Source organism: Cygnus olor, chromosome 19, assembly GCF_009769625.2.
Source record: "Cygnus olor isolate bCygOlo1 chromosome 19, bCygOlo1.pri.v2, whole genome shotgun sequence".
In the NCBI taxonomy this organism is placed as follows: Eukaryota; Metazoa; Chordata; class Aves; order Anseriformes; family Anatidae; genus Cygnus; species Cygnus olor.
Window position 1 is genome coordinate 1,475,034 of NC_049187.1, and position 24,342 is coordinate 1,499,375.

The window sequence follows — 24,342 nt, forward strand, 5'->3', positions numbered from 1 at the left end:
CAGCCTGCCCGAAGCATCAGCTCCTGTCTCAGTGTGACTGGTGGCCACCTCCGCACTGCCACGCTTAATCATCGCTCAGGATAACTACTGCGTTCTTCTCTCTGAAGACTTAGAGTTAAATAAACCGAAAATAATCATTAAAAATTACTGTGGGAAGAAGCCTGAGTCTTTCAAATTCCACTCTGCTGTGAGAACAAGTCCCCGCGGCTCAGCTCGTCTTCGCACAGGCTCCGCAAATGGCAGGGAAGAGCTGCAGTTATCCCCAGTGCAGAACAGCCCCTGCAGCTCAGCTCAGCCATGGGAAATTCTTCCAGCTGCAGAGCCCCAAGGATGGGGGCATTCAAACACCGGGGCTCCCTCCTGCTCCCCAGCATCCCCGTCATGGCTTTGCCAGCCCCACACCTCACCATCCTGGGGCACTGCCCAACCTTTATAGGCAGCACAAACTTTTCTAGCTGGAAATTGCGCTGACAGCAGTGCCCGCACCAGGGAGGGACAGCTGAGTCAAAGACTCCTGCAAGATCATACTTAGGAGGTCGGCTCTGCTACGGACACACAGATAACCCTTGGGCATCCGAACAGAGCAGAGTGCATGTGCTGCCTCCCAAAGTTCCTGAATCAAGCAGCAGGCAAAAGGTGTTTTTGCAAGGAGCTGAGCGTGCTGAAAACTGCAATTTCGTTAATAAAGTCAACAGCACCCAGTGAACACACTGGGGAGTATCCCCGGAACTCACTACTCTTGGGTTGCTTGTGACCCTGGTCTCCCATGCCAAGTGACAGTCACCTGTTGCTGTCCTGCTCAGGAAGACCTCCTGTTGGCCCCCGCTCCCTCTCTCGCAGCCCAGGATTCATGCAGTCCCCCCAGCCCTGACGCACACCCCACCCTACTCTCCCTGCAAGCCCAGCCACGCATGGTTCTCCAGCAGATCCATTGCAAAAAGTGAGTTTATGCTTCAAAGGTTTTCAAGGAGAGCTGGTCCAGAGACTGCCAGCAACCTTGCAGCAGCCCAGGAAATGAATATTCCTCAAACCTGGCCCTTCAGCCTGCACTGCTGTCTGCACAAACCCAGCTCATGGCCACCCTCACTCCCCTAGTGATAAAATGAACTGCAAAGCAGGGGGACACTATTAGCACCCCCAGGTACAGTATCGTGCCTGAGAAGGGAAACACGTCACGGATAGACCCACAGACGCCTGGGGAACTGCCGTATCATAAATATTTAGCACTTTCACACTTCATGCTTTCATCATCCCCCAGCGGAAAGCCCCTGCCACCAGCCTCCCTTCTTCAGCTGCGCTGTGAGCACCCACAGAGCCCTTCCCACCATAAGGCTCATTCAGTCACATCAGCAGCTGTGCTCTCCTCTGGGCTTGGTGGAAGGGTTCTTGCTTTTATGTTTGACCCAAAGAATGGGAAGATGCCGCAGCCAAGAGCCTCAGGCTCCTGCCACTGTCCTCAAAATTCGAGGGACTCCAATGCAGGGCTAAGAGCAAGAGCTAGCACTGGAAAGACTGGATCTAGCTCTGCTGGGTGCTCTGAGCAGTGTTTCCAGCACATCAGCAACTTACCCACAGTAGCATTGTTCTCTTGGTAGACAGGCCTCAGCAGCTGTAAGACACAACCCGGAAAGGAGACCGTTACCTGAAGTGGGCTCAAGGCAGACTTCACAACAACAAACAGCAAATTTCAGCATGCCCAACCCAGCAAAGCCAAAGCACTCCAGAGAGGTGAAAATCTTTTATGCCCACCAGAAAATGAGAGCAATGTTCTGTGCTGTGGCCTGCACAGTGGAAGCACTTCCCATACCCCTGTCCTCTGAGGGAGCCCTGAGAGGAGGCAGCAGGTCACTGGCCTCGGCTCTACAGTCCTAGTGGTAAATGCTTTAGGAACAGAGCAGAAGGTTCCCCAAGGTAGCTCTGGCTTAGAGACATGGCATGTGCTCCAGCAGACGTGTAGAGGAGACGCCCCATAAGTGTGGGCCAAGCGAGAACCCAGCAAGCACAGCCAACAGCCGCGTGCAGTAACTCGAGCGTGGGGCTGGAAGGCCGCCCTACCTGGCTCCCTGGGTTCAAGGGTGCTAAGATGATGTAGTTCTGGTCAGCAGCAGAGGGCACCCGGGACAGGGGCGGCATGGTGTTCGGGCTCGGCTTGCCAATCTCCGTGTACCTCTCCCAGCCGTTGAGCACCAGCCCGTCGCTCCCGTCGTACAGTACGTGGCAGCTCCGGCGCTGCTCGGCCCGCGGGGGCATGGTGCTGTTTTTCTCCCGCTTGTTGGGCGGTGACTGCAGGTCGTAGGCAGACTTGCAGGAGGATCTGCGGATCATGCCATCGTGCCCTGATTTGACCTGCGGGACGAGCCTCCAGACCAGCAGAATGATCTCAGTGGGGCAGTTCCTGAAAGAGACGGCACGAGGCGAGTCAGAGACGGAGCAGCGGGGAGTGAGGCTCCCCGAGGCACAGCCGGACAGCCATGAGCCCTTCCTCCCTGCAATGCCTCTGCCCTTCCCTCCTCAGCCCCTGCATCCTTTCTTCTTCCCCTTCAAGGAGTCCTTTCCCAGACTCCTGCATCCCGCAAAGCCTTCCCCTTCCCGCAGCCACCCAAAGCTCCTGCTCCCCTGGCCCGGGCTCCCTCGAGCTCTCTCTCCCATAGCCTCACACTGATGCTCACCGGATTTCATGTGCCAGCTCCACACATTTCCAGTGCTCCACGGGCTGCTCGTTCAACTGCAGCACCGTGTCGAGCTGCTGCAGACCGGCCTTTTCGGCTGGGCCACCTGCAGAGGGAAGGGATGTGTGGGTGTCAGTCACCTGCCAGACACGGAGCTGAGCGTGCTGGGGCAGGGGATGCCCTGGGGTGAGGGGACACCCACGTAGCACAGCTTCACAGCTTGCACCACGCACTGCAACAAAACTAATCTGCTTCCCCTAACAGAGCTAAGGTTGTTTTTCAGTTTTATGCATTGCATTTTTTGTGTGTTAAACGTATCACCGAGGAACTGATTGAAATCTGTTGAAGTCCATGAATTTCACAGCGCTTGGGCACAATGCTCTCCTCGGCAGTTTGCTGTGTTAAACATGCATTTTATGTTAACATTAGGAATTAGGAAAAGAATATGAATGCATTGTTTTTATGTTGAAACTCCAGGACATGAACAGATGGGTCTCTGTTTCTAGTTTGTGGCCAGAGACACTGTTCGTCATGGAGAAGGTGTTGCCAATAGTCTGACACGGGAAGCCAGGGGGATTTCCTGGTGTGCAGTGGGGAGCACCAGGGGGACGCTGAGTCCTGGAGATTCACACCAGGAGGATCCATTCAGGCAACCAAGGGCTCCTGCAGTCCTGCTCCTTCTGTGCTGATCTGGCTCCCCCCGACAGACACTTCCCGCAGGTCTCCCAACCACCCAGACAGTTCTCGGGTTGGAGAGGGAACAAAATGTCTACACGTTACAGCAACTCACTGCCAAAATAGTAACCCAGTGGCCTCTGTCCTCATTAGAGGCAACAGAGAATTCAGTAAGTGAAATTTCTTCAAGGTAGCCAGAGTCCTGCAAAGCATGGGAGCTTCTGAGCCACAGCCTGCTCTGGGAAGCAAAAAGGAGCAAAGTCATTCAAATCAAGAGGGATGAAAATGAGCCAATCTCTTACCAGAGTCCACTGCCTGCACACGGACTGGGGAGTCACAGCAGATTGTGAAGCCAAACCCATCGCTTCCTCGAGGGATCGTAATCTGAAAAGAGACACCAGAGTCACCCTTTTAAATAGGAAAGCACCCACCGTATGTGATCAGCAAGCATCCCTCACTCCAGCCACAGGGTGCTTTCAGAAACGCAGACACACAGCATTTCCAGAAGCAGCTGCAGAGCCCAAAGGAACTGCCGTGAGGAACACTGCCACTCTGTGACCCTCCCCGGACAATGGGTCTCTCCCTCTGCTGCAGCCGAGGGGATGGAAAGAGCACTAAAAAGCGATGTGAACTCAAGTCCAAAGACCAATGGAGATGAGCGACGCAAAGCAAGTGTTTACTGAGCACATGCAAGTCTCCATTGATGGCTTTTGCAAGCATAAGGAAAGGTCAGACAAGCCACTGGAAAGGAAAACCTGGCAGTCTGACTCTGACACTGATTTCTAACACAGCTTCTCCAAGCAAGTCACTTAAACATTTCATTTCCAGCTGGGCAATACACAAACAGCAGCACTCCTCTTCTCCAGAGGAAGCCGTGAGGATCAGTGCACTCCTGTCTGCAAGGCATCTGTGCTGGAGCGGGCTCTCATGTACTACCCCATTAGCTGGGGTATGTTTTCTCTTGCTGAGTTTGAATAGGATGGATGCTGTGTTGATTTAGGTTCATTTCTCCTCCTGATTCTAGAAACTATGAGCTTATTAATAAAATTATATTTATTTTTTCACGTTGGCTTCCAGCAGCAGCTCAGCATGATGGTTCCTGTAAATACCTGATTATCCCCAAGACATTTGTCAAGATTCTTGTTTTATGGACAGAGAAAAGAAAAAATCCAACATCTCTGACCCGTGCTATTTAGAGAACAAGCAGTCAGAGAGAAGAGAAGGAATCCAGTGAAGCAGCCAAGGAGAACTGCTTCCACACTCCTTTACCGCGGGAGGGCAAATCCAGCAAGCTTTCATTTCTTTGCACCTTTCCCCTGCCTAATTGCTCAGCACACACACAAAAAGGGGGTGGGGGGGGAGGCTTCAAAAAAGAAACTGTCTTTCTCTGACAGGATCATAAAATAGGTCCAGTCCCACTACACTGAATGTTTTTTTCTCTCTGGAGTTTGGTGGATTCTCAAATAGCAAAGCAACTGCTTTTGGCTCTGTGCCTCCAAACCAACCTCACACCTTAAATGCAAAGCTTGGGGGATCCCAGTTCTGCAGAAGCATCACCACCAGCACCGTGGGAGCCAGCCCAGCATCTCCCCTCCACATCCACCTCCCAGCCCAAAGCTTTCCGCGTGCCGAGAGCTCTCCCACCCCTCCGTGAGCTGGCTGGCTCTTGCCCACCACTAACGGAGACACCTTCCCTGTGTTCCCTACACAGCAGCTTCTCACTGCTGATCTTCGCTTTCCTCAGCTCCCACCACCATGCCCAATAACAGCGAGCTGAACATCCACTGTTGCCACTGCACAGAGCTAAGAAATATGAACGCCTGACACAAGCTGCAAGGTGGGCAACAGGATGGTGCAGACTCCGGGACCATGGCTGGCACAGACTAACTGTGCCCAAAACTTCATCAGAAGGTGCAGAAGAAATTGCCAGAACAGCGAAATGAGGAGGTCCAAGACACAAATCACTGTTGTCACTAATACAAAACAGAGCAGCATTCCTGCGTGAGGCAGTCACTATAGCCCCAATAAGAAGTGGTCATTTTTAATTAAGCTAATTTTTCGTGCAATCCCCACTGAGCTAAACCATGACACGGAAGATTAACACGGGAGCACAGAGAAAAGCTGACCACGAGCTGGGAGCCCCAGCCCAGACTACAGTGGAAAAACTGTTTGAAAGTGCAAGAGACTGGGACCTGCGCAAGCAAAACCAGCACCAGCGTTGTGCACTGAGTGGGTCCGAGAGAACTCACAGCAGCTTCTGCGGAGCACAGAGACTGCTTCTCACACAGCAGGTCGCCACTGGCTGCAGCCAGCTTCACGCAACGCTTCGTTCCCGTATGCATTCATGCTAAAGCACCTTTTAAAAGAGAGAGCAGCAGCCTGGCAGAGACTTGGCTGCGTGTGTGCCTGCGTGTCCTCTATAAGCATTAAATTAAGGCAACACCTCTCAGGTTAGCACCTTCACAGTCAGCGTGCTAAGTCAGACCCTTAAGTTACACGGTGAACGCTCCCTGCATCTACCCCCATTGCACACTGCAGTAATGCGCAGAGAGAAGCCAGAGCTGCCCGGCCAAAGACGTTTTCCTTCCATTCCTAATATTACCGTTTACAAACGAGAGCAAATCAACAAGTAGCAGCAGCGCACATGCAGCCCCTAACGGGGAGAAAGCCCCCAGACAGCCGTGAACTCAAGCGAGAGCTGCAGCAGTGCGCGCACGCCGTGGCACACGGATCTCCCCGCGGGTGCGGGGCCGCACAGACCTGTCTGTATCTCCGCTCCGAGCACACCTTGCAGAGTCCATTGAAGCGGTTCATGGCTGGGAACCCTAAACTCGCCGCTAACCCATGAAAATCCAGTCCCCCGCAGCAGCCGTGATCCCGATCTCCTCGTGTCGCACCAGTGTGGAACAAACCACAGTCAAACTGGCATGACCGCCCATGGGAACCCAGCTCCAGAGAAGAATGGCAGGAAGCCACCTTTCACCTCCCCAGCCCCTGTCTGCGCTGTATGCCGCTTTACGATAAGCCAGAGGGCTTCCTGAAAACCCTAAGTGACAAGGAAGAGAGAGAGTTTTATATTAAAATTCCTGTCAACTATTTAGTATTCCCTAGTCCCCGCTCTGTTGATGTGGCTTTTGTTCCCGCGGCATTCTTCAGCCGCACGGAGCACTTTGTTATTGCAACGTTCTCACAAACACTCTGAGGATGTTTAAGCGGCGTTTCACGGGCACCGGCTGTGCGAGCCTCACTTCATTAAAAAGACAGCCTGCACTCCTTACACTCACAGAGGACAACAGAAAGGATTTTTTTTTTTTTAATTTTTAAAAAAAGAAAAAAAGAAAAAGTTTGGTTTTGGAAGCATAGACCCAAAGGATACGCACGTCCCAATGCTTTGTGCTCACAGGGTCACAGAGGGGGAGCAGAGAGGTCAGCTGAATTGTACCTACAGGGTAATTTCAAAATTAAAGACAAAGAGAAACTCCGAGCCCAGCCAGCAGCAGGGCACAAAGCAGGACGCACCGAGTCTGCGTGGCGCAGCCCCAACTGCCAGCGCTGCAGCACGACCTTCTACACCCCTACGTGGGGATGGAAAAGGAGAGGAAAGGCTCGAGGAAACCCAAGCCCTGGACTCCCCTGCCCAGCAGCCAGGGTGGCAGAGTTGAGGGTGGCTGGGGTGGGTGTGCAAGCAGCTCCGGTGCTCCCAGGGGACCCGGCAGCATGGCGGAGCTGCCGGAGGCGCTCCCGGAGCTGCTCCGGGCGCATTGTCCCAGCCGCCGGGCTGGAGCTGGAAGGAGGATCGGTCTTCCTTCCCAGCCACCATCTTTCAAGTCCGCGGCGACTGCCGGAGAGGAAGGGAGGAGAGGGGCGCTGGCTTTGTTTGTCTTGCTCTGTCCTACGCTTTAAAACAAATAACTGAAAACGCAGCTGAGGGAAGCAGCAAAGCGGAATTCAGCACAGATAAATCACGGGGCCGGCTGAGCCCGATTTCCGATGCAGGCCATGTGTTTGCGTTCCCATTTCCCATCCTCGCCTCTCCTATAAATCACTGAGGCTCCACCGTGGGCCTTTCCCTTCCCAGAGCAAATGGCCCCGGGAGGAGGAGGGGAGCAGACGCACCCGTCCGTGGAGCCCTGGAGCCGGCCAGGGGCCGAGGCTGTGCTGCCGGCAGCCAGCCAGCCCTGTCCTCATCGCTCCTGGTTCCCGTCACTCCCAGTACGCGGCTGGTACTTTGTCTCTGTGGTGATACATTGGAAAACAAGGAGGTCCTTATATAGCAACAGGCAGCAAGTGTGGGGTTACCAGCCCCATTGCCCACCTCCGCCAATCAGTGCTTGATTGGGAACTCTAATTGCCTACAAAAAGCATGGTGTCGATAGGGAGGATGACGCAGCTCCCACCTCAGCACCATCCTCAATAAGACGCCAACCCTCCAGCTCATTCGAAAGCCCCACACATGGGCTCTGCTCCCGGCGGCTCCCAGCCCCACATCCCCACACACCTCGTGGGTCAGAGCCCCGCCGCACTTACCTTCAGCTGCTTCATGTTGGCGGTGTCCTGGCTTTCACACGTTGCGCCCTGACTTCCCAGCACTGGCTCTTAAGGAAAAATAATAATAATAATAATAATGCCACATCAACCCAACAGCACACAGCTCCTGACAGCCCCTCTCCCCCCATGCCACATCCGCACACTATAAATAAGATCTTTACGTGCTAGGGGGACATCTCTGGGCCAGGGCAGCCCTGAACGGAAGCCCCAGGGGGTCTGCGCTTGTGGAACAGGCGCTGCCCCCTCACCCTGCTCTGTCCAGCCCTGGCAGCATGTCAAGGAGACCAAGGCAGGAGAAAAAGCTCCCCACGAGCCTGCACGGACCCCAGGAGCCAGAGCCCAGCCCCAAGTCCCCGTGGGAGACGCACCTCTGCTCTGCTTCAGCCGCCGCACAGCTACCTTCAGGTGCTTAGTCCTGCCCAGGTCCTCCCCGAGGAGATAGTACCAGCCGCTGATCTCCTGGGCGGGAGGAGAGAAGCTGCTTGATGCAGGTACTCCAGCCCCGTTTAATTCAATCTGGTTGCCCAAAGCTCCAGAGGGGTCCTGCTGCTGGAGCTGCCCTGGCCAGAGCCGTGAGGCCGCCCGGACACGCTCGTGCGTGGAGGCGCAGCCTGGAGCCCTTCTCTTAGGAGACGTGGGCCACTAAACTCCCATGCCCGTGCAGGAGGGACCAACCAGCACAACAGTAATGAGCTCCTAGGGTGTTATAGAAAGACAGGGGGCAGGCAAGCAGCCGGTCCCAAGTAAACCACCCACATCGTGTTTGCAGCTGCTGGCAGCCTCGCAGGGAGCACACGGCTCCAGCCTCAGCACCAGAGCTGGGTGCCCAGACCAACCTGCAGCAGAGCCGGGTGCCCCGCAGCGGAGCTCCCCCTGCCCCTGCCCCAGGTTTGTGCTGCGGGGGTGCAGAGCTGGCCTTGGGGACCCCTCACATCTCTGCCAGGGAGCCACCGCAGCCTCCCACTGCCCCCCTGGCAGCCAGCAGAAAACAGAGGACAAAACAGCCCAGCCCAAGCCTCGGAGTCAGATGGGGTTGCAGGACCCACGTTCCCAGAGGCCAGAGGAGAGGGGTCTGTCTAAAAAAGTCTGACAAGGAGGGGACATCTTGCAGGGGACAAACATGACCAGAGCAGAGGCTGCTCCTGGGGACAGCTGCAGTTCAGAGCTGCTCTGTCTAATTGTCTGCACTGCTGGGAGAGAAAGAAAAAAGAAAAAAAAACACCCTGCATCTCATTTGTTCAGGCTACCTCTTAGCCTTGTCTCAGGTAATTGCAACAAATAGCTCCTTTTAACCTCTTGCTAGGGAGCACATTTCCACACCTCGGGGGATGAATTAACACTTGCACAAAGCCCTTGCAGCCTCCCTAGGTCCTCTCGGATGTGCCAACACCAGGCCTGGGCTGCCCAGGGATGAAAACCCTGACCGCTGGTGGCTGGGATGAAACATTTCAGTGTTTCGAGGGGTCAGCAGGAGCCATGTACAGGAGGAGCCTTGCAGGCTTCGTTAGGAAGGCAAACCCGGGCGGTGTGAAGGCTGTATTAGCAGGCGGCAACCAGGCTGGGGCAGCAGCAGTGGCCGACCTGCCGCAGCAGGGACACAGACCAGCACGGGCGCCCGGCAGCACCGCTGCCTCCAGGAACATCTCAAGATGTGGCCACCTCTACGTTCACCCTCCCCAGCACCACCTCAGCTGGTGAAGCCCCTGGTTGCTGTGTCCCCGCAGAAAGGAGCGACTGTCCCACTGTCCCCTGCCTCGGACCCCTCCTCCAGCAGCCTCCCCATCCCTGCCTCCGGCCGTCACACCGATACCAGTCTCCCAGTGGCCGTCCGTACTGGCAGCGGGACCACGGAGCTCCCGGGCACCTTCCGAGCACCTTTGCCCCACGGTGCGAGAAGCCGGCTCCTCCCTGCTCCTGCCCCAAAGGTGCACCATGTCCAGCCACCGGCCTGCAAGGGTCAGCCCCAGCCCAACACGCGGCGCTCCAGCACAGAGGTACCTTGTCCAGGGCCAGGAGGGACTTCACGCCGAAGCTCATGCACCCGATCAGTTCACTCTGTCTGCAGAGAGTCAGAGACCATCAGTGAGTGCTTGCTGAAACCTCCCCGCGGACCATCTCCCCCATGCACATCTCTGCAGGGACCCCGCAGGTATCCCTGCCCACACCAGCAGCTGGGCAGTGCCCAGGACGTGCCCCTCTCTCCGTGCTTTGAGCAAACGCGGCGTAACCACACGGCTTGGCTGCAGCAGGGGCAGGGAGGAGCTGGGCAGCAGCATCCTGATGATCACCTCCAGCCTCCCTGCTGCTGGCAAGAGCCTGGCCAAGGAGGCAGAGGCAGCCTGCAGGGTGCCAGGCCCCTTTCTGCTGCACCTTCCTCCTCCCTGCATCGCCCCAGGAGGGAGGGAAGGTCCCTGGCCCAGTCTCCAGCCCCACTTGGCTTTACCCAGTGGTGCAGCCGGAATGTTTAAATGCTGGCCCCGGTGACAGCCACCGAGCAGCCGCAATGTGGACAGAGAGTGCCGAGGGCAGGACTCCCTCTCCCCAGCCTGCACGTGCTGCCCTGACATCAGGGACAGCGCTCGAGGCCCGAGGAACCAGAGGAGCTCATGTGGGGTGGCCAGAGCAGATGATGGGTTCACCGTGGTGCCGGCCCCGTTTTAAAGAGACCAAAATGCACCTTGGAGCCCCATACCTGGCATTTCTCTCTCGGTTCCAGACTGTGACCAGGAGACGTTTCTGCTCATCCTCCTCTTGCACTGGGCTGTAACAAGCAGAGGGGACAGCCCATGAGCACTGCTCTGCCCAGGAGCGCTCAGCAAGGGCTGCCCCCATGTTCGTGGCCCCCTCGGAGCCAGGTCTTCTCTGCTGCCTGCACGGAGCACTGCAGCATCACCCCGGGTGGCAATCTCCCCACATGAGCCACTGCTGCCCTGATTTCTCATCCCTGAAAAAACAGCCACAAAGGGACGCAACCTCTTCTGGGCAGGTGCTGGGGACACTGCTCAGGTGGTTTAAGGAGAAAAAAAGCGTCATGCAGAAAGACACACATCCACCATTGAAGAGCAAGTACAAGGAACAGTTCATGCTCTGAAATAACTGTTCTGACCCAGATTAGATGTTGCACTAGGACAGAGGACTGACAGACTGGTCTGCTAGCAATAACAAGCTCTACCGAAACATTACGTGCCATACGGCTCCTTTCCCATGCAGAAACATGCTTTAGCTATAGCAAATCCTTTTACCTTCTTCCTCCGTACCAGTGCCCATACTATTGCAGAGGTGCAAAGTCTAGGAAATGGAGTGTGTTTGCCCAAAGCCTGCCCACCAAGAAAGTCCAACCGTGCGGGAGCGCCACTGCCATGCTGTGTGCTGACAGCTTTACAAGCCTCCACAAAGCCCTGCCCAAAAGTTCAAGGCATTTCAGCTATAAAAAACAGCAGAATAACGTCTGTCACTCCTCATTGCATCAGCAGACCTGCTCGTGCATGATGCATGTTTATTACAGACCATAATGCAAAAGCAAACACAGCGTCTTGGCGTCACAAGGGTGCCCAGGACAGCAGCCACGCGGGTCCCCCACCGCTCAGTGGGAACAGAGCTGAGCGATGAGCCGGAGCTGCCGCTGCCCCGTCATACTCACAAAAGAAAGTGCTCGTGGAAGACGGGATTTTTGCTGTCTGGCACAGTCTTCGTCTTCTGCCTGCATTTCCAGCCAGCATCCGGCACGATCGACATCTTTACATAAGGAAACAAGCAGCACATCAGCCACCTCAAAGCAAGCACGTGGCTGGCAGCCCTGCTGCTGCGGTGGCAGGAGATGGCACAGCCACTTTTACGGGTGGCTAAGCCTCAAAGATCCAACTGAGCCCGTGCTAACGGGTGGTTTAGATCGCTCTACCCTATGTATGCCAAGCAATTGCACTACAAAACTCCGTAGAGTGCAGGGGAAGGAGAATAGCAGAAAATCAGGGACGGATGTGTGCAGATGCTGCCGGCTGCTCTCCGACCCGCAGCCCCCGCGCAGGGCAGATGCTCCCTGCGCTGCGTGCCCTGTGGTGGGAGCAGCCTCCTAGGAGAGCCTCGGGCCATGCAGTGCTGGCCACGCACTTCTCCCTCAGTCACCCAGTGCGAGGCTCTTGCACCGAATGGCTACCACAGCCCTTACCAGGGTGTGCTCTGCTTTCCTTCTCTGCTGTGCCAACAAACCCCACGAGGTTGGGAAGAGGCCAGCCGCCTCCCTGCACACTGCGGGTGCTCAGCCAGAGCAGGACAGAGAAGCCCAAGGAGGAAAGAGAAGAGACAGGCAGCCCAGAGCATGCTTGGAGGAGCCAACCCCAAAACTCCACGAGAACGCGAAGCGCCCCGCACAGAGCCCCAGCAGAACCCACCTTCACGTAGGAGTCGCACGGCCGGCACTCCTTCCCCAGCAGACCTTTTGCTTCCATGACTGGAAAGGAAACGAGGCAGTCAAGGCCCAAAGCACCAGGGAAGGCATCTCCCGGCACCGCAGCGCTCTGCTCTGCGGGGCCGAACCTGCCTCACACTGCCGGACCCCGCACAGCTCCCCGCAGCCCGGCCTCGCCAGGCACCCACAGACAGGCAGGCTTTGTGCTGTAATTTTTCTTTAACACAGCCGTGTCCTGCTGGCATCTGTGGTGAGGATGGCAGCAGATTTAGTTCAGTGTCCGGATGGCAAGTTGTATTTCATTTGCCGGACCTCACACACCTCTGTGCTCCCTGCCCTGGAGCCAAACGCCCCATCAGGTTAAATACCAAGGGCTGCATCCCGAGGCAGCCGTGCCAGCAGGGACTCAGCACCATCCTGCTGCCAACAGTGGGGAGCCCTGCCCTTCCCAGGCACGCAGCTGGAGGCAATATCTGAGCTGCAGAGCCCCGATAGCCCAGGACAGGCTCCCGGGGTGATGCTAAGCTCGCTCCTAACATCCCCAGCAAGGCAATGGTGCCTTTGTCAGGGAGAGAGATGTGTTCCTAAGAAACATGGTAATCTGGGCAGAAAGTCCAGTGCACAAGGGGAAAGGGGGTCTGCAAGACCCTCTGGTGCCTTCTGAAGCAGTTTGCAAGGTTTGCCAGGACAGGCTCCACCAGGAGCCTCCTGCTCCAGACAGACCTGCTTTGGGGTTAAAGGCATTGGGGTGGAGAATGAAGAAATAGGATGGATTACCCCGCCGTCACACAGCTTCCTCCTACACACGCTGACTACCCTGAGCACCCAGTGCGTGTGGCAGGATGTCGGGTCCCAGGCCTTGGGCTGCGCTTCTGCCTCTGCTCAACCATTTCTCGTCTCCCAGCCCCCACTTTGGGGGACAACATCCAGAATAAGACAGTGACTTGCATCCATGCTGAGGCTGCTCCAGATGGAGGGATTTGGGGTGAAGCTGGTGTCAGAACTGGTTTGGTGGGAGCCAAAAAACATTTTCCTGCTGTTGTTTCTTTACAAAACTTCCGTGCACAGCTGGAAAAGGTCAGCGAGTGGAGAACAGGGGCTGAGCATGGCTCAGCCGGTCCTCGTGGCCCCACCAGGCTCAAAACATCCTCTGCCCCCATTTCATTACAAGCAGGCAGGGGTGAGGCTGGCCGTAAGGTGGGCTGTTGCCAATATTTTCGGCTAATATAAAGGACGTTTCAGAGGAGACAAAACATTTCAGATTTTCTCTTCCATTTTTTTTTTTGTGTTTTTATGTCTTCATACAGAGCAAAATAAAAACTTTATATAACTGGAACACAAAACACACTGTGGTCACCTGAAAATGAAAGTTTCCAGAAATTTTGGTTTGGCCACTAAACCAAAGAACTGCTGTGCTGTGGAGCTGTTCCTGACAGGCACCACAAATCCCTCCAGGCCTGAAATAGCTCAAAGGCAGGGCATGGCAGTGCTGTCCCCACCGCTAGTCCCCCATGGCTCTGGGGCCACCTCCCCACATGCCCTAGGGTGACACTCACCATGCAGTGCTAGGATCCGGCCCCGCAGCTCGATGGACAGCTTCAGCTGGCCTGGAGGAAGGAGAGGGGAGACAGTGAGGGAGACAGAGCTCGCACCAGCGCTCAGCAGCATGGGGACTTCACAGCCCCAAGGCTTGTGCAGGGCCAAAGGCGTCCTGCTCTGCCCTGGGCACAGGGCATCGCTCAGGGAGCCAGGGGAAAGAGGTGAGAACATCTGCTACCAAAAAACTCTTACGCCTTCAGATGCAAAAAGCATTCCAACAAAAACTGAATACCATTTTCTCAGCACACAGTAAACTGCTGGCATGAGGCAGGAGTCCATGGCAGAAAGGAAGGTGGAGCATCAAGGCGAATAGTTGGATTTAGCAGAGGGTGAGCTTAGCCTTGCCAATGGATGCAGCGTGCTCAAATCCTCCCCCTGCCCGCATTTGACTTCCCCTGCACCTCTCTCCTGAGCTTCTGTGTGGGCACGGGGCTGTCACCTCCACAGAGGTGCCAGCAGGCCAAGCTGCAGATGGCCTGGACGAAGGCCAAGGACAACCAGTGCCTTTGGTGGCAGGAAGGTGCCTGCACAGGGTCAGCCGAGGCACTAACCTGGTGTCATGCCTCCGCTGCTGCGGGACCGCGCTCCTCGCACACCTCCCCCCTGCTTGCCCTGCTGCACGCCCCACCCGGCCGGGTGGTGCGGGGGAAATGGGGAAGCTTTAAAAGCCCTTCAGTGGCTGTCACATCCAGCAACAGCTCGTTATCATGGGTACTGTCGAGCAGAGAGGACGCGGTGACAAGGGCCAGCACAACACAGCTCGCAGCACAAGCCCAGCCGCCGGGCAGCAAAGCATGGGGAGGGCACCCACACCGCAGCCTCCCCGCGGGGCTGCGTTCCCTGGGGATCCCAGCCAGCTGGGGCTGGTAGCAGACAGGTAATCTCCTAAAACCAGGAGTCAATGCCTGCTTTAATCTAGGATTAAACAAGAATGGTTTCGGACGTGTTTTGACATTGAATAGTTGTCAGGTGGCCAACAAGGCCAGCAGCTGCCAACCCCAGGCCGAGCAGCGCCGCGCTGTCCTGCAGCCCAGGGCTTTTGATCAGGGAGGTCAGGTCGGGGAGAGCCTCGAGGAGCTACATAAACACAACGTGACTTTGCAGCAGGACTGGACGGAGATACCCTTAGCCCCAACGCCCTGGCTCGGCTGCAACCCCCCGCCAGGCTGTGGGCCCGGTGCCCCTCATCACCGTGAGCAGAGCGAGGAGCGGCCAAGAGATCACAGGCAGGACGGCTCTGGCAGCCTGGGGGTGAGACGTGACCACCACAACGCCAAAGCCACAGTCGTACTTGCCAAGTCCAACACCGTTTCTAAATAGCTGACCCTGGGCTCTGAGGGTCTGCACCAGGAGCAGAATCGGACTGACCAAAAGATGGAAGTTAGGGAGCAAACCAGGGAGACGGCACCGGCTGGACCATCGGGACCTACCCAAGCTGCTAAAACCACCGCAGCCGGGACCGAGTCTGTGGCAGGAGTCACACAGCAGTGCCTGACGCTGTGCAGAGGGGTGGGGAGAGCAAGCAGGGGACAAACCAGACACCCACCAAGCACCTCTGGCCGTGGATGACAAAAACAAGGGAGGAAGTTTCAAGCTGCATTTCTGCAGGGCTTGGAGACCAGAGCAGGGAGGAGATCGTGCTTCCAACCCACCGGCAACATACAGGGCCAAGTGAGACACATAACACACAGTGGCCCTCCTCCCTCCTGTGGGACTGCTTCCCTTTTCCCACAGAGGGGGAGCAGCAGGTCTGCCCAGAGGTGAGACACTCAAAACCAGATCCGGGCACGGCCCCAGAAGCCCTGGCAAGGATAAAAAAGCAAAGGGGCTTGACAGGGCCGAGGCCAGGGCGGCCATGCCTGCCCTTAGCTACCGCTAAGTGAGCCAAGGGAGCAGATCTTGGTGAGGGCAGAGTGAGAGCACTTCTGAGAGCACTTCTGCCCCCCTGCAGCTGGGGAAATAAACTAGAAGAGAGCTCAAAGTCTGTCAGGGACAGGGCCAGCTGAAACTCAAGTGCAAAGGCTGGAGGACCCCGGCCAGCCTCTGAAACCAGAGAGCCTTCTGCAGAGGCACAAGGACCTGATGGGAGAACTATTTCTAAAGAACAAACCAACAAAGGAGAATCCCAAATACACCTTTGGCTGGCAGTAAAGTCACCATCTGCAAACACAGCATCCACACCTGGAGAACACACTGCTACAGCCCGCTCGGCATGCAGGTGATGGCCCTTCAGCAGAGCTGAGAATAAAATCCAGCTCTTTCATGGCTGTGAACCCAACCTGCAGTTCCTGCTGCCTTTCACAACACCCAGGCCAGATCCCCACGCTCCCGCTTCTTATCTGGAGCTGCAATTTGTGATTTTTGGCACTGCCTGGACCTGTCCACAGGCAGCTGATTCCCAGCATTGAACAGCCAAGCGGTCACAGCCCCAGTGCCTGGGAGGGCCACGCACGCAACCCCCCCTGGCTGAGCAAGGGCTTGGGTCTGCGGGCAGCAGCTCTGCTCCGCCATCTCACCCCTACGTGTCCTTATTCCCACACACCAACAACTCTGCATCAGCCCCAAAGCCTGCCCACAGCACCCGGACTGGCACGAAGGCTCAGCTGGCAGCGCTTGCTGGGGTCTAGGTAAAACGCTGCCGGTGTTGGGAGCAGGCTCTGCCCCCCAAGAGGCTTCCTGACAGAGCTCCCAAGGGAGGTGCTGCCCGCCGCCATGCCAGCCTGGGTACGAGGTGCAGATTTTGGGGGTGATGCAGGGTCTGACATCTGTGTAATTGCTCTGGACCAACCCAAAACCAAACATTCTCAAACACTCCTGGAGAATCAAACAGATGGAAAATATCTCTGGTGCAACATCTTATGTAGTCCAAAGCAAAATAGCCCAGATACGCTTCTTTTTCCTGGCATACAAAAAAACAAACAAACAAACAAAAACACAAAACTAACTTGCAAACATCATTTGCACACATCTAGACATCATTTCAACTTAAAAAAAAAAACATTTTGTAAAAGACGCACCGAAGGAGTGCATTTACTGGGGTGGGGGTATCTTACAGGATTGTTTAACCTGAAACAGAACTTGTACCTCATTTTTCACTCAATACAAGAATGTTGACGGAAATTTTTCAAATCTCTCTCCAGCTCACATGTGTGTATGTGTTTGAGAGCGCACACCTATGTGTGCTTGTGGAAATGTATGCCTGTGTACATGTGCAAGTGAAAGCAAGGCGAGAAAGTAAAGACAGGACACAGACTTCCTCAGGTGGGGTCAATCAGGGCAGTTCTATCTACTATCAACTTATGACACTGAGAATATCGCCCCCAGTTTCATGCCACCAGAGCCGCCCCAGCCTTTTAAGACTTTAACCCTTCTGCTATCTCCAGATCTCCAGCGCGGTGGGAACCATCTCGCTGTTCCTCTATTAGCATTTAACAGCCACTGCAGCGCAAAAGCAGAACGCCCTGTCTAACCAAGCATGACGAGGAGTCAGGCCAGTAATGAATAAGCCCTGGGGAGGAGAAAGGAAGCTTTTGTGCTGGGTAATTCAGGGGGAGGAAGCTCCTATGCCCAGCCCCGGCCTGAGAGTGGCTGCGGCCACTCAGATCCGGGGGCAGCCCCCAGGGCCAAGGAAGGAGGGATTGGGTCAGATGGGACTGTGGCCTTGGGCATCGGGTGCATTGCTGCTGCTTCTGGTTTTAGCTGTGCAGGGGCAGTGCCCGTGGCCCCTCTGTTGCTGGTGACACCAGCACCAAATAGAAGAGAGCAGGGAGAAAATGAGCAAGTTTGCCTTCACCAGAAGTACCAAATATTGGCCCGCAGTAGGAGAGGATGTGGGACAGTCAGTGGGAAAGGTCCTCTCCTTCCCATGAGGGGCAGGAAATGTTTCTCTCAATGCCTTTGCTACCAAGCATCTCTAAAGCCACAAAGGGCAAATCACACACCCCATGCACATGCCCCAGCCAGCCTGCCTGACCCAGCCCACTCACGCAGGGGAAGCACTCCTGGGTTTGCAGCAATTCCGGTGCTTCTATGGGGCCAGGATGGGAGAGCAAAGCTGCTGTTGAAGAAGCCAGTCCAGCCTGAGCTGGTGGAGAGGATTTGCTGCACCAACTCATGCACTTGCACAGATCAGCTCAGTGGCAGCGGTCGCGTTTTCTGAGACACACAGAGCAGTAACCTTCCTCCAGGACTGGGTGAGCAGAAACACAACCCCTGTCTAGGCAAGCTCTTAGGCTTCATTTCCACCACTCACCAAAAGGAAAAGGTCAGAAAAAGATTTTCCCCTGGTTTACCTTTTTCAGTGCACCCCTAAGATGAGCCAAGGGAAACAGTTTTAGCAGGGGGGCCCAGCACAGCTCACCCAAGTCGCCTGGATCAATAAGGTTAGTATAAATAAAAATAGGTGCAGTGAAAAGTCAGAGGAAGGGGAAAGAGCATGCAGCTTATCCCACATCAGGACCCGCATGCAGCTCCTGGCTGCATGCCCCATCACAGGGAGCGGGGCTCAGCCAGGCTCGCAGCACCACTGCTGAGAGGGCACCCAGCACCCGTCCTTCTGGTCCCCAGGAGCTGGCAAGAGGCAATTCAAGCTGAAGAACAAAGCTGGCACAAGGAGAACAGGGATAAAGCAGGTAGGAACAAGCAGAGCTGGTAACTGAACAAGTTCCCACCCATGAGAGAAGTTTGCTGGGCTAAAGGAGGGCACACACGAACGGCATCTGTCTGGAGCAGATTCAGCAGGAGGGAAAATTTTGTCCTTGCTGGTCATCTCTGGTGAATGGAAAAATGAGGTTTCTGCTCCTTAAAGTGGTTTTCTGGTTTCACTGAGGGAAAATGCAGGTGTTGCCTAGGCCAGGACAGATGAGAACCACAGGACATGAGCAGGGTGTCCTACCCAAAAGGGGGCCTTCTCAGCAGGGGAAAGCAGTGTCTGTGCAGGAGGTCCCCACGGGCACAAGGCAGAGCACCCCAAGGCCTTAGGCCCTGCCACCAGCCCTTTTGAAGTGACCTCAGTGACCCACACAGTGGGGCTGTGCTGGCCCTGCCCTGCCTGGGTGCTCCTGCTCGCAGCACCACGTCTCGCCACCCCTGGTCAGCCTGCAACGGGAGCTGTGGCTGCAAAGACGATGCTTGGCCCCAGCTCAGTTACAGGTGCAAAAGGCACCACAAAACTCACAACATTGGGCATGGATAAAGTCTTTGGCTCAAAAACAAGAGGATTTCAGCTTCCATGCTGTCCTGAGCAGTTTGACACTTAAAATCCAAAAGGGGAAGGAGCAGCAGTCCTGGCTGCCCAAGGCCTCTCGCGTAACCCTCTCCACATCCCCATGGCCTCTTTCATGTGACTGCCTGCACTGCTCATCTACAGAAACAAGCAGAAGCTCTGAAAGAAAACTTCTGCTTTAGAAGGTGGTGTAGGGCACCCAGCTTCCTTCTCTGACAAGCTGCCGCACACCACGAGCAAAGGCCGTGACACCTGCTGCCGCAGTCACCCGCTCAGGGTGGCTGTACAGGGCTCGCCGCCAGGCCGGCTGCAGGCCGCAGAGCCCACCGCAGCCCGCAGGCTTCTTCAGCCCACACAGCAGCACCGGGGCGGCCACCGAAACACCCACACATAGCGAGGAAAGAAACAGGGGCTCTGTGGCGGCTCTGGCCAGCCCCACAGAGCAATCCCAGCTTGTGCCCATCCAGGGGGCGAAACCACCCGGGTGTTCAGCCTCTGGCCGAGCGCTACGGCACTGCTCGGCGGCTGCAGCCTGGCTTCAGGGCGCTGCCCGGCATGCCTGCTCGATCGAGCCACGCATTATTCCAGCTCAGCGAGGCAGAAGCGAGCGGGCTGCTCAGCGTTAACGCCTTCGGGGAGCAGCGCCTGCCATTCCTACAGCCACAGGGGCTTCGGCCACAGGCTGCTGCGGGTCCCCGTGCTGTGCCACCCAGGGCCACAGCCACAGCCCCCCAGCACCGCGAGCACCCCGGGGGCTCAGCGCTTACCGAAGGTGCTGAGGTAGAAGGAAGCTCCCAGGGGTTCAGCCCGGCGGGTGCAGAGCGAGACCCTGCGGACATTGCCGGGCTCCATGGCAGGACACCTCTAATTAGCCAGCAATTGGAGCCCCCCCGGCTCGCCTGGGAAAGCCGTGCAGCCGTTTCAGCCAGGAGGACCAGGCGGGCGTGCAGCCGGGTTTCCAAGGGACGCGGTCCAACCGCCGGGCGTTTGAGCGGCGCAGCTCCCATTGGCCCCGCGGATTTGAATGGAGACCGCACCTGGGTGAGCAAACAGGCCCAGGCCCCAGCACTGGGCTGCGAGCAGCCTCTGCCCTCCCCGGCCAGCCCCGGCCCACGCGCCGAGAACAAACTGGAAAAGGGAAAACCTTGCAACGTTTCTTCTCCCGCTCGCCGTGCCAGGCTGTAATTCTGTTGGTTGCCATCGGGCTGGTGAGCGTGAGCTCAGGACAGCGGCATTCACAGCTCCCCGGGGAAATTTCCACAGGCAAGGAAGGGGTGCAGGAGAATTCACCTCTGGGGGGTTAACCAAGGAGGGAAGGGGCGGCAGGGCAGGGGTTAAGTGCGTGGCTCTCGTGTCACAGGGAAAGAGGCACACAGCCCTGCAGGGGACAGGTCTGCAGACCCCAGACCAGCCCTTCCCAGCCCCTGGGGGCTGGCAGTGCGCCCACCAGTTGCAGGCACTGTGCCACAGCTTACTGGGAGGCACCCAGAGGTGGGCACAAGCTCTGCAGCGTGTGGAGAAAAGGTGGAGGTGGTTTCTCTGAGCAAAACCTCTCCCTGGTGCCTGGGCTGGCCTAGAGCTCTCTGCTTCCCACCCACAGCTCCATGCAGCCCTTCTCCCACAGAGCAGGACCCCACGGGGGGGCGATCTCCAGAAGTCCAGACACCATCTTCTGCACAGTCCAGGACGCTGGACACACGCACCCTGCCCTCCTCCCCACACTCCCAGCCAGGGCTGAGCCCCAGGCTCACCTGCAGACACGCTCACACCCCCATCACTCACCTTTCCCTTTCACCCGTGCGTGGCTGATCTTCCTCCTGCTCCCCGATGGCCCCCTCTGCCTCCTTGGGGAGGAAGGTGCAGCCCCACGTCGCCCCTCCAGCAGCGCCGCCACGTGCTCTGGCCCCAGCATCCAGGGGCTCTGCCCCGTTCCTGCCAGAGAAAAGAGGAGATGGGAATAGGCAGGGCCAGGACACGGAGCGGGGACACAGGGGACATCGCAGGCTCTGCAGTACCCCTTGTTTTAACAGCCACAAGGGTGTACCCGCCTTGCCCCCAGCCTTCTCCAGGACACCACGCTGCCAGGTCTGTGCCGAGCTTCCCCTGGCCAGCTCCACGCAAGTGCCGGCAGCGCTGCCCCTCTCCCACACCATTACCCCCTGCCCAGGAAGGATGGAGAGGAGAGACAGCGATATGCCACAGCCAGTGCTGCACCAGAGCAGAGCCCCATGCTCAGAGGGAGTCACCCCCATGCACGTTACAGCTGCAGCCTCAGCCATCACCGTGCCATGCACCAAGTGCATCCCAGAGGCTTTGGTCAACACCAAAGCCCCTTTGGTCAATTTGGTCAATTGTTACCTTCAATTATATTTAAAACAGGCTACTGGCCCCATCAGGTTTTATTAGCCCATAGGCAGCTCTCCAGGACGCTGGAGATGCTGCCGTGACACTGCTTGGTGTTCAGGACTGTTTTGCAAGGTGCCAGCTTGGACACAGCACCCAGCCCACAACCTGCTGAAGAGTTCAGGCTCCAAGCAGCAGGGAGGCTCCGTGCAAGGAGGCATCGGGGGGTTTGCTTGTGGCCAGCACCCTGCGCATGGCACAGCGGCCCCAGCCTGCCCCTCCTTGGTCACAGACATCACACCACCAAAGGGCAAAGACCCAGAAATCGGAGCCTTGATGGAGAGGTACCTCCCAAACGCAGCTCACAGCAGAGGAACCACCACAGCCCAGTTTAACTACTCAAAGTCATAAATATCCACCTATGTGTCTCCCACAGATTTGAGCAGCATGGGATTAGTGCAGCACAACCATCTTACGCTGCCCTTACGCAGAGGCAGTGTTAATGTCCCGTGGGATGTCCTGAGCTGCAGAGTCACAGGTTAATTCCCCCACCAGGGAATTTCCCCTCTGGCAGGGGTGCTGGGCAGGTCCAGCTGGATTTACACCAGTAAAATGCTCTGAAACTGCAAGAAAAGCAACAGAAGGAACAGCGTGAGCAAGGGAGGGAAGAAGGGAGGGATGCTCTCTGGACAGCCCAGTTTATCACTGCCAACAGACACCTATTGTACCACTGCCATAAATCACAGCCCCTTTGGGCATCAGGAGGAGACAGATAACTGCCCAGAGTCTTCAAAGGCCTCAGACAAAGAGCTCAGCCCCGTTTGGGCTGCCTGCCCCCTGCAGCGCTCAGCCCAAACCTTGGCAATCTGCACAGGCCTTGAGAAGGCGCCTGGCCAAGCAGCCAGCTAACGCCACCCACCACTTTACTTGCCTCCTAAGATATTTAGAGCCTGCAAGGTCCTGGACTTTCTGCGGGCAGCTCCCATGCAGAGATCCTGCCCCACAGTGGCAGGGTGCCAGGTGCCTCCTTATCCCTTCTGCACGCAGCAGCATGAGCCACAAGCATGGCACCAGCCCCAGAGCTGAGTGCACACGGGCTGCGTGGGAGCCACTGACCTGCTCAGGGATCCACATCCATCCCCACTGACAGAGGAAGAGGCACCAGGGACCATCCACAGATGATCCTCTGGCATGGCACAGCACAGCATGGCACAGCACAGCACCTGAGCAGCCCTCCTGCACTCAGTAGGCTCCAGATCTGTCCCTGTCCCCTCCACAGGGACCCAGAGATCAGAGTGGGATGAAGAGGAGGACCCTAAAAAGATGTGTTTTCTTCTTTAGTTGCTGCCCTACTTAAAACGCAGAGGGTGCACAAGCAGCAGAGGTTATTTCAGCAAGCAGAAACCCCAGGGGACAGGCAGAGCCACAGCACCAGGAGCTCCCACATCCTCCACAGTTTCTCTGCAGCTCCCCCACACCTGTCCTTTCCCATGACACTGCAGGATGTGAGCACAGAGGAAAGCCAGATCCCTGTTTCCCGGTGAGGCTGACGCTGTCAGACGTAAGTGAGGGGAGCAGGAGATGCAGCCCAGTGACACAGGTCCAGACCCTGCAGCCTGGGCCACCAATTTAACTCCTTTGGCTACCTGGAGGCCCCACAGCTCCCCGTGCTACCTGCAGCCTCTGGAGCTCCCCAGTCCTTCAGGACCCTGTGACCTGGGGACACATGGGGGAGCCGGCACTGTTGGCTCCTGCCTCTGCTACAGGCACCTGAAGCAGCGAGCTCGGACCCGGGCCAGGTCTGGCGGAGCACAGTGGGTGCAGGTGGAGAAAGGCCTGACCCAGCTCTTGGGGCTCAGCGATTAAAGCGTCTCTGCCCTAGCAAGTACCTGGATTCCCACATCTGGCACGGCTGCTTTGCGTGGGTAGGGATTAAAGCAGACAAGCTGGGGGGATGAACCCCTTCAGTCCTCGCAGGCAGCACCTGGGAGAGGAACCGAGTCAGATGTCTCGACGTTACGGAGCATTACAGGAGCTCTCCCTTCCTCCCCACAGGGAGGGTCCGGGGACTCCTCATCATCCCAGCCCCGGGGGGTGCAGACAGACCTTGTGAAGACTCAAAGCCCCTTTCTTACAGCTCTAACAGCAAGGTCACAGATGGAGGTCCCCAGAAGACAGCCTCCCGATTGCCTTGGGTCACAGTCAGAGCTGCTGTCACCCCCTGGGATGGGAGGATTGAAGAAGGACCCTGCCACCACCCCCAGCATCCATCCCTCACCGCGTCCCCCAGAAGCCTTGTTGATGCTGGAGCACCACACGCAGTTCACAGGTAAATGGTGTCAAGGCTCTGTCCTGGGCAATCAGGAACCAGCAATCAGGTTGGATGGGCACTGCTCAGGGATACAGAGCAATTTCTAAGGGAAACAGGCACTTCAGAACATTTCTCCCTTCACACTTATCAAAAACTCTTCCCCTCATTTTGTTCAGCTGAACCCATTTGCTGACATTCCTGGTGATCTCCATCTGCCAACCATCCAAATTGAGAATTTATCCCAACAAATGTACTAGTCCTTTGAAAAACAACAAAAAAAAAGACACGTGGGATTGCATGTTTCGGGGAACAGCATCCCAGCTATCAGTGACCAGCACAACACATCTCAACCCACAGAACCCACAACACCAAGCAGTCCCACTGGGGAAACAAGCAAGGGATCCACTCCACAGCCCCAGCAATCTCCCTGAATCTCTGTTAACACAAGCAGAGTGCGCACCAGCCCCAGCTTTGCCCTGTCCTTGCCTACTTCACATCCCCACGGCAGCACCAAGACCACAGCTTACATTGCTCCTCTCCAGCACCGCCAAGCCTGCAGCAGTCCCTG

General features: G+C 56.6%; 1 protein-coding gene across 3 annotated transcripts in view; it reads right to left on the reverse strand.

The window, feature by feature from the left end:
• The window catches only part of RGS3 (regulator of G protein signaling 3), a 73,873-nt gene extending 53,901 nt beyond the window's left edge, over nt 1-19,972 (reverse strand). Inside the window, exons 1-12 of one of the 3 annotated variants that reach the window (XM_040531713.1) lie at nt 19,888-19,972; nt 13,854-13,904; nt 12,281-12,339; nt 11,533-11,627; nt 10,585-10,653; nt 9,891-9,951; nt 8,261-8,351; nt 7,872-7,939; nt 3,647-3,728; nt 2,670-2,775; nt 2,056-2,395; nt 1,570-1,609 (exon numbers count right to left, since the gene is read on the reverse strand). In XM_040531713.1, coding sequence (XP_040387647.1) covers nt 1,570-1,609; nt 2,056-2,395; nt 2,670-2,775; nt 3,647-3,728; nt 7,872-7,939; nt 8,261-8,351; nt 9,891-9,951; nt 10,585-10,653; nt 11,533-11,627; nt 12,281-12,339; nt 13,854-13,904; nt 19,888-19,972 — 1,147 coding nt within the window. Of the gene's footprint in view, nt 1-1,569; nt 1,610-2,055; nt 2,396-2,669; nt 2,776-3,646; nt 3,729-6,104; nt 6,273-7,871; nt 7,940-8,260; nt 8,352-9,890; nt 9,952-10,584; nt 10,654-11,532; nt 11,628-12,280; nt 12,340-13,853; nt 13,905-19,887 lie in introns of those variants that run through there. The other 2 variants (XM_040531714.1, XM_040531715.1) reach the window with 2 other exon arrangements.
• Nucleotides 19,973-24,342: the final 4,370 nt, after the last annotated feature.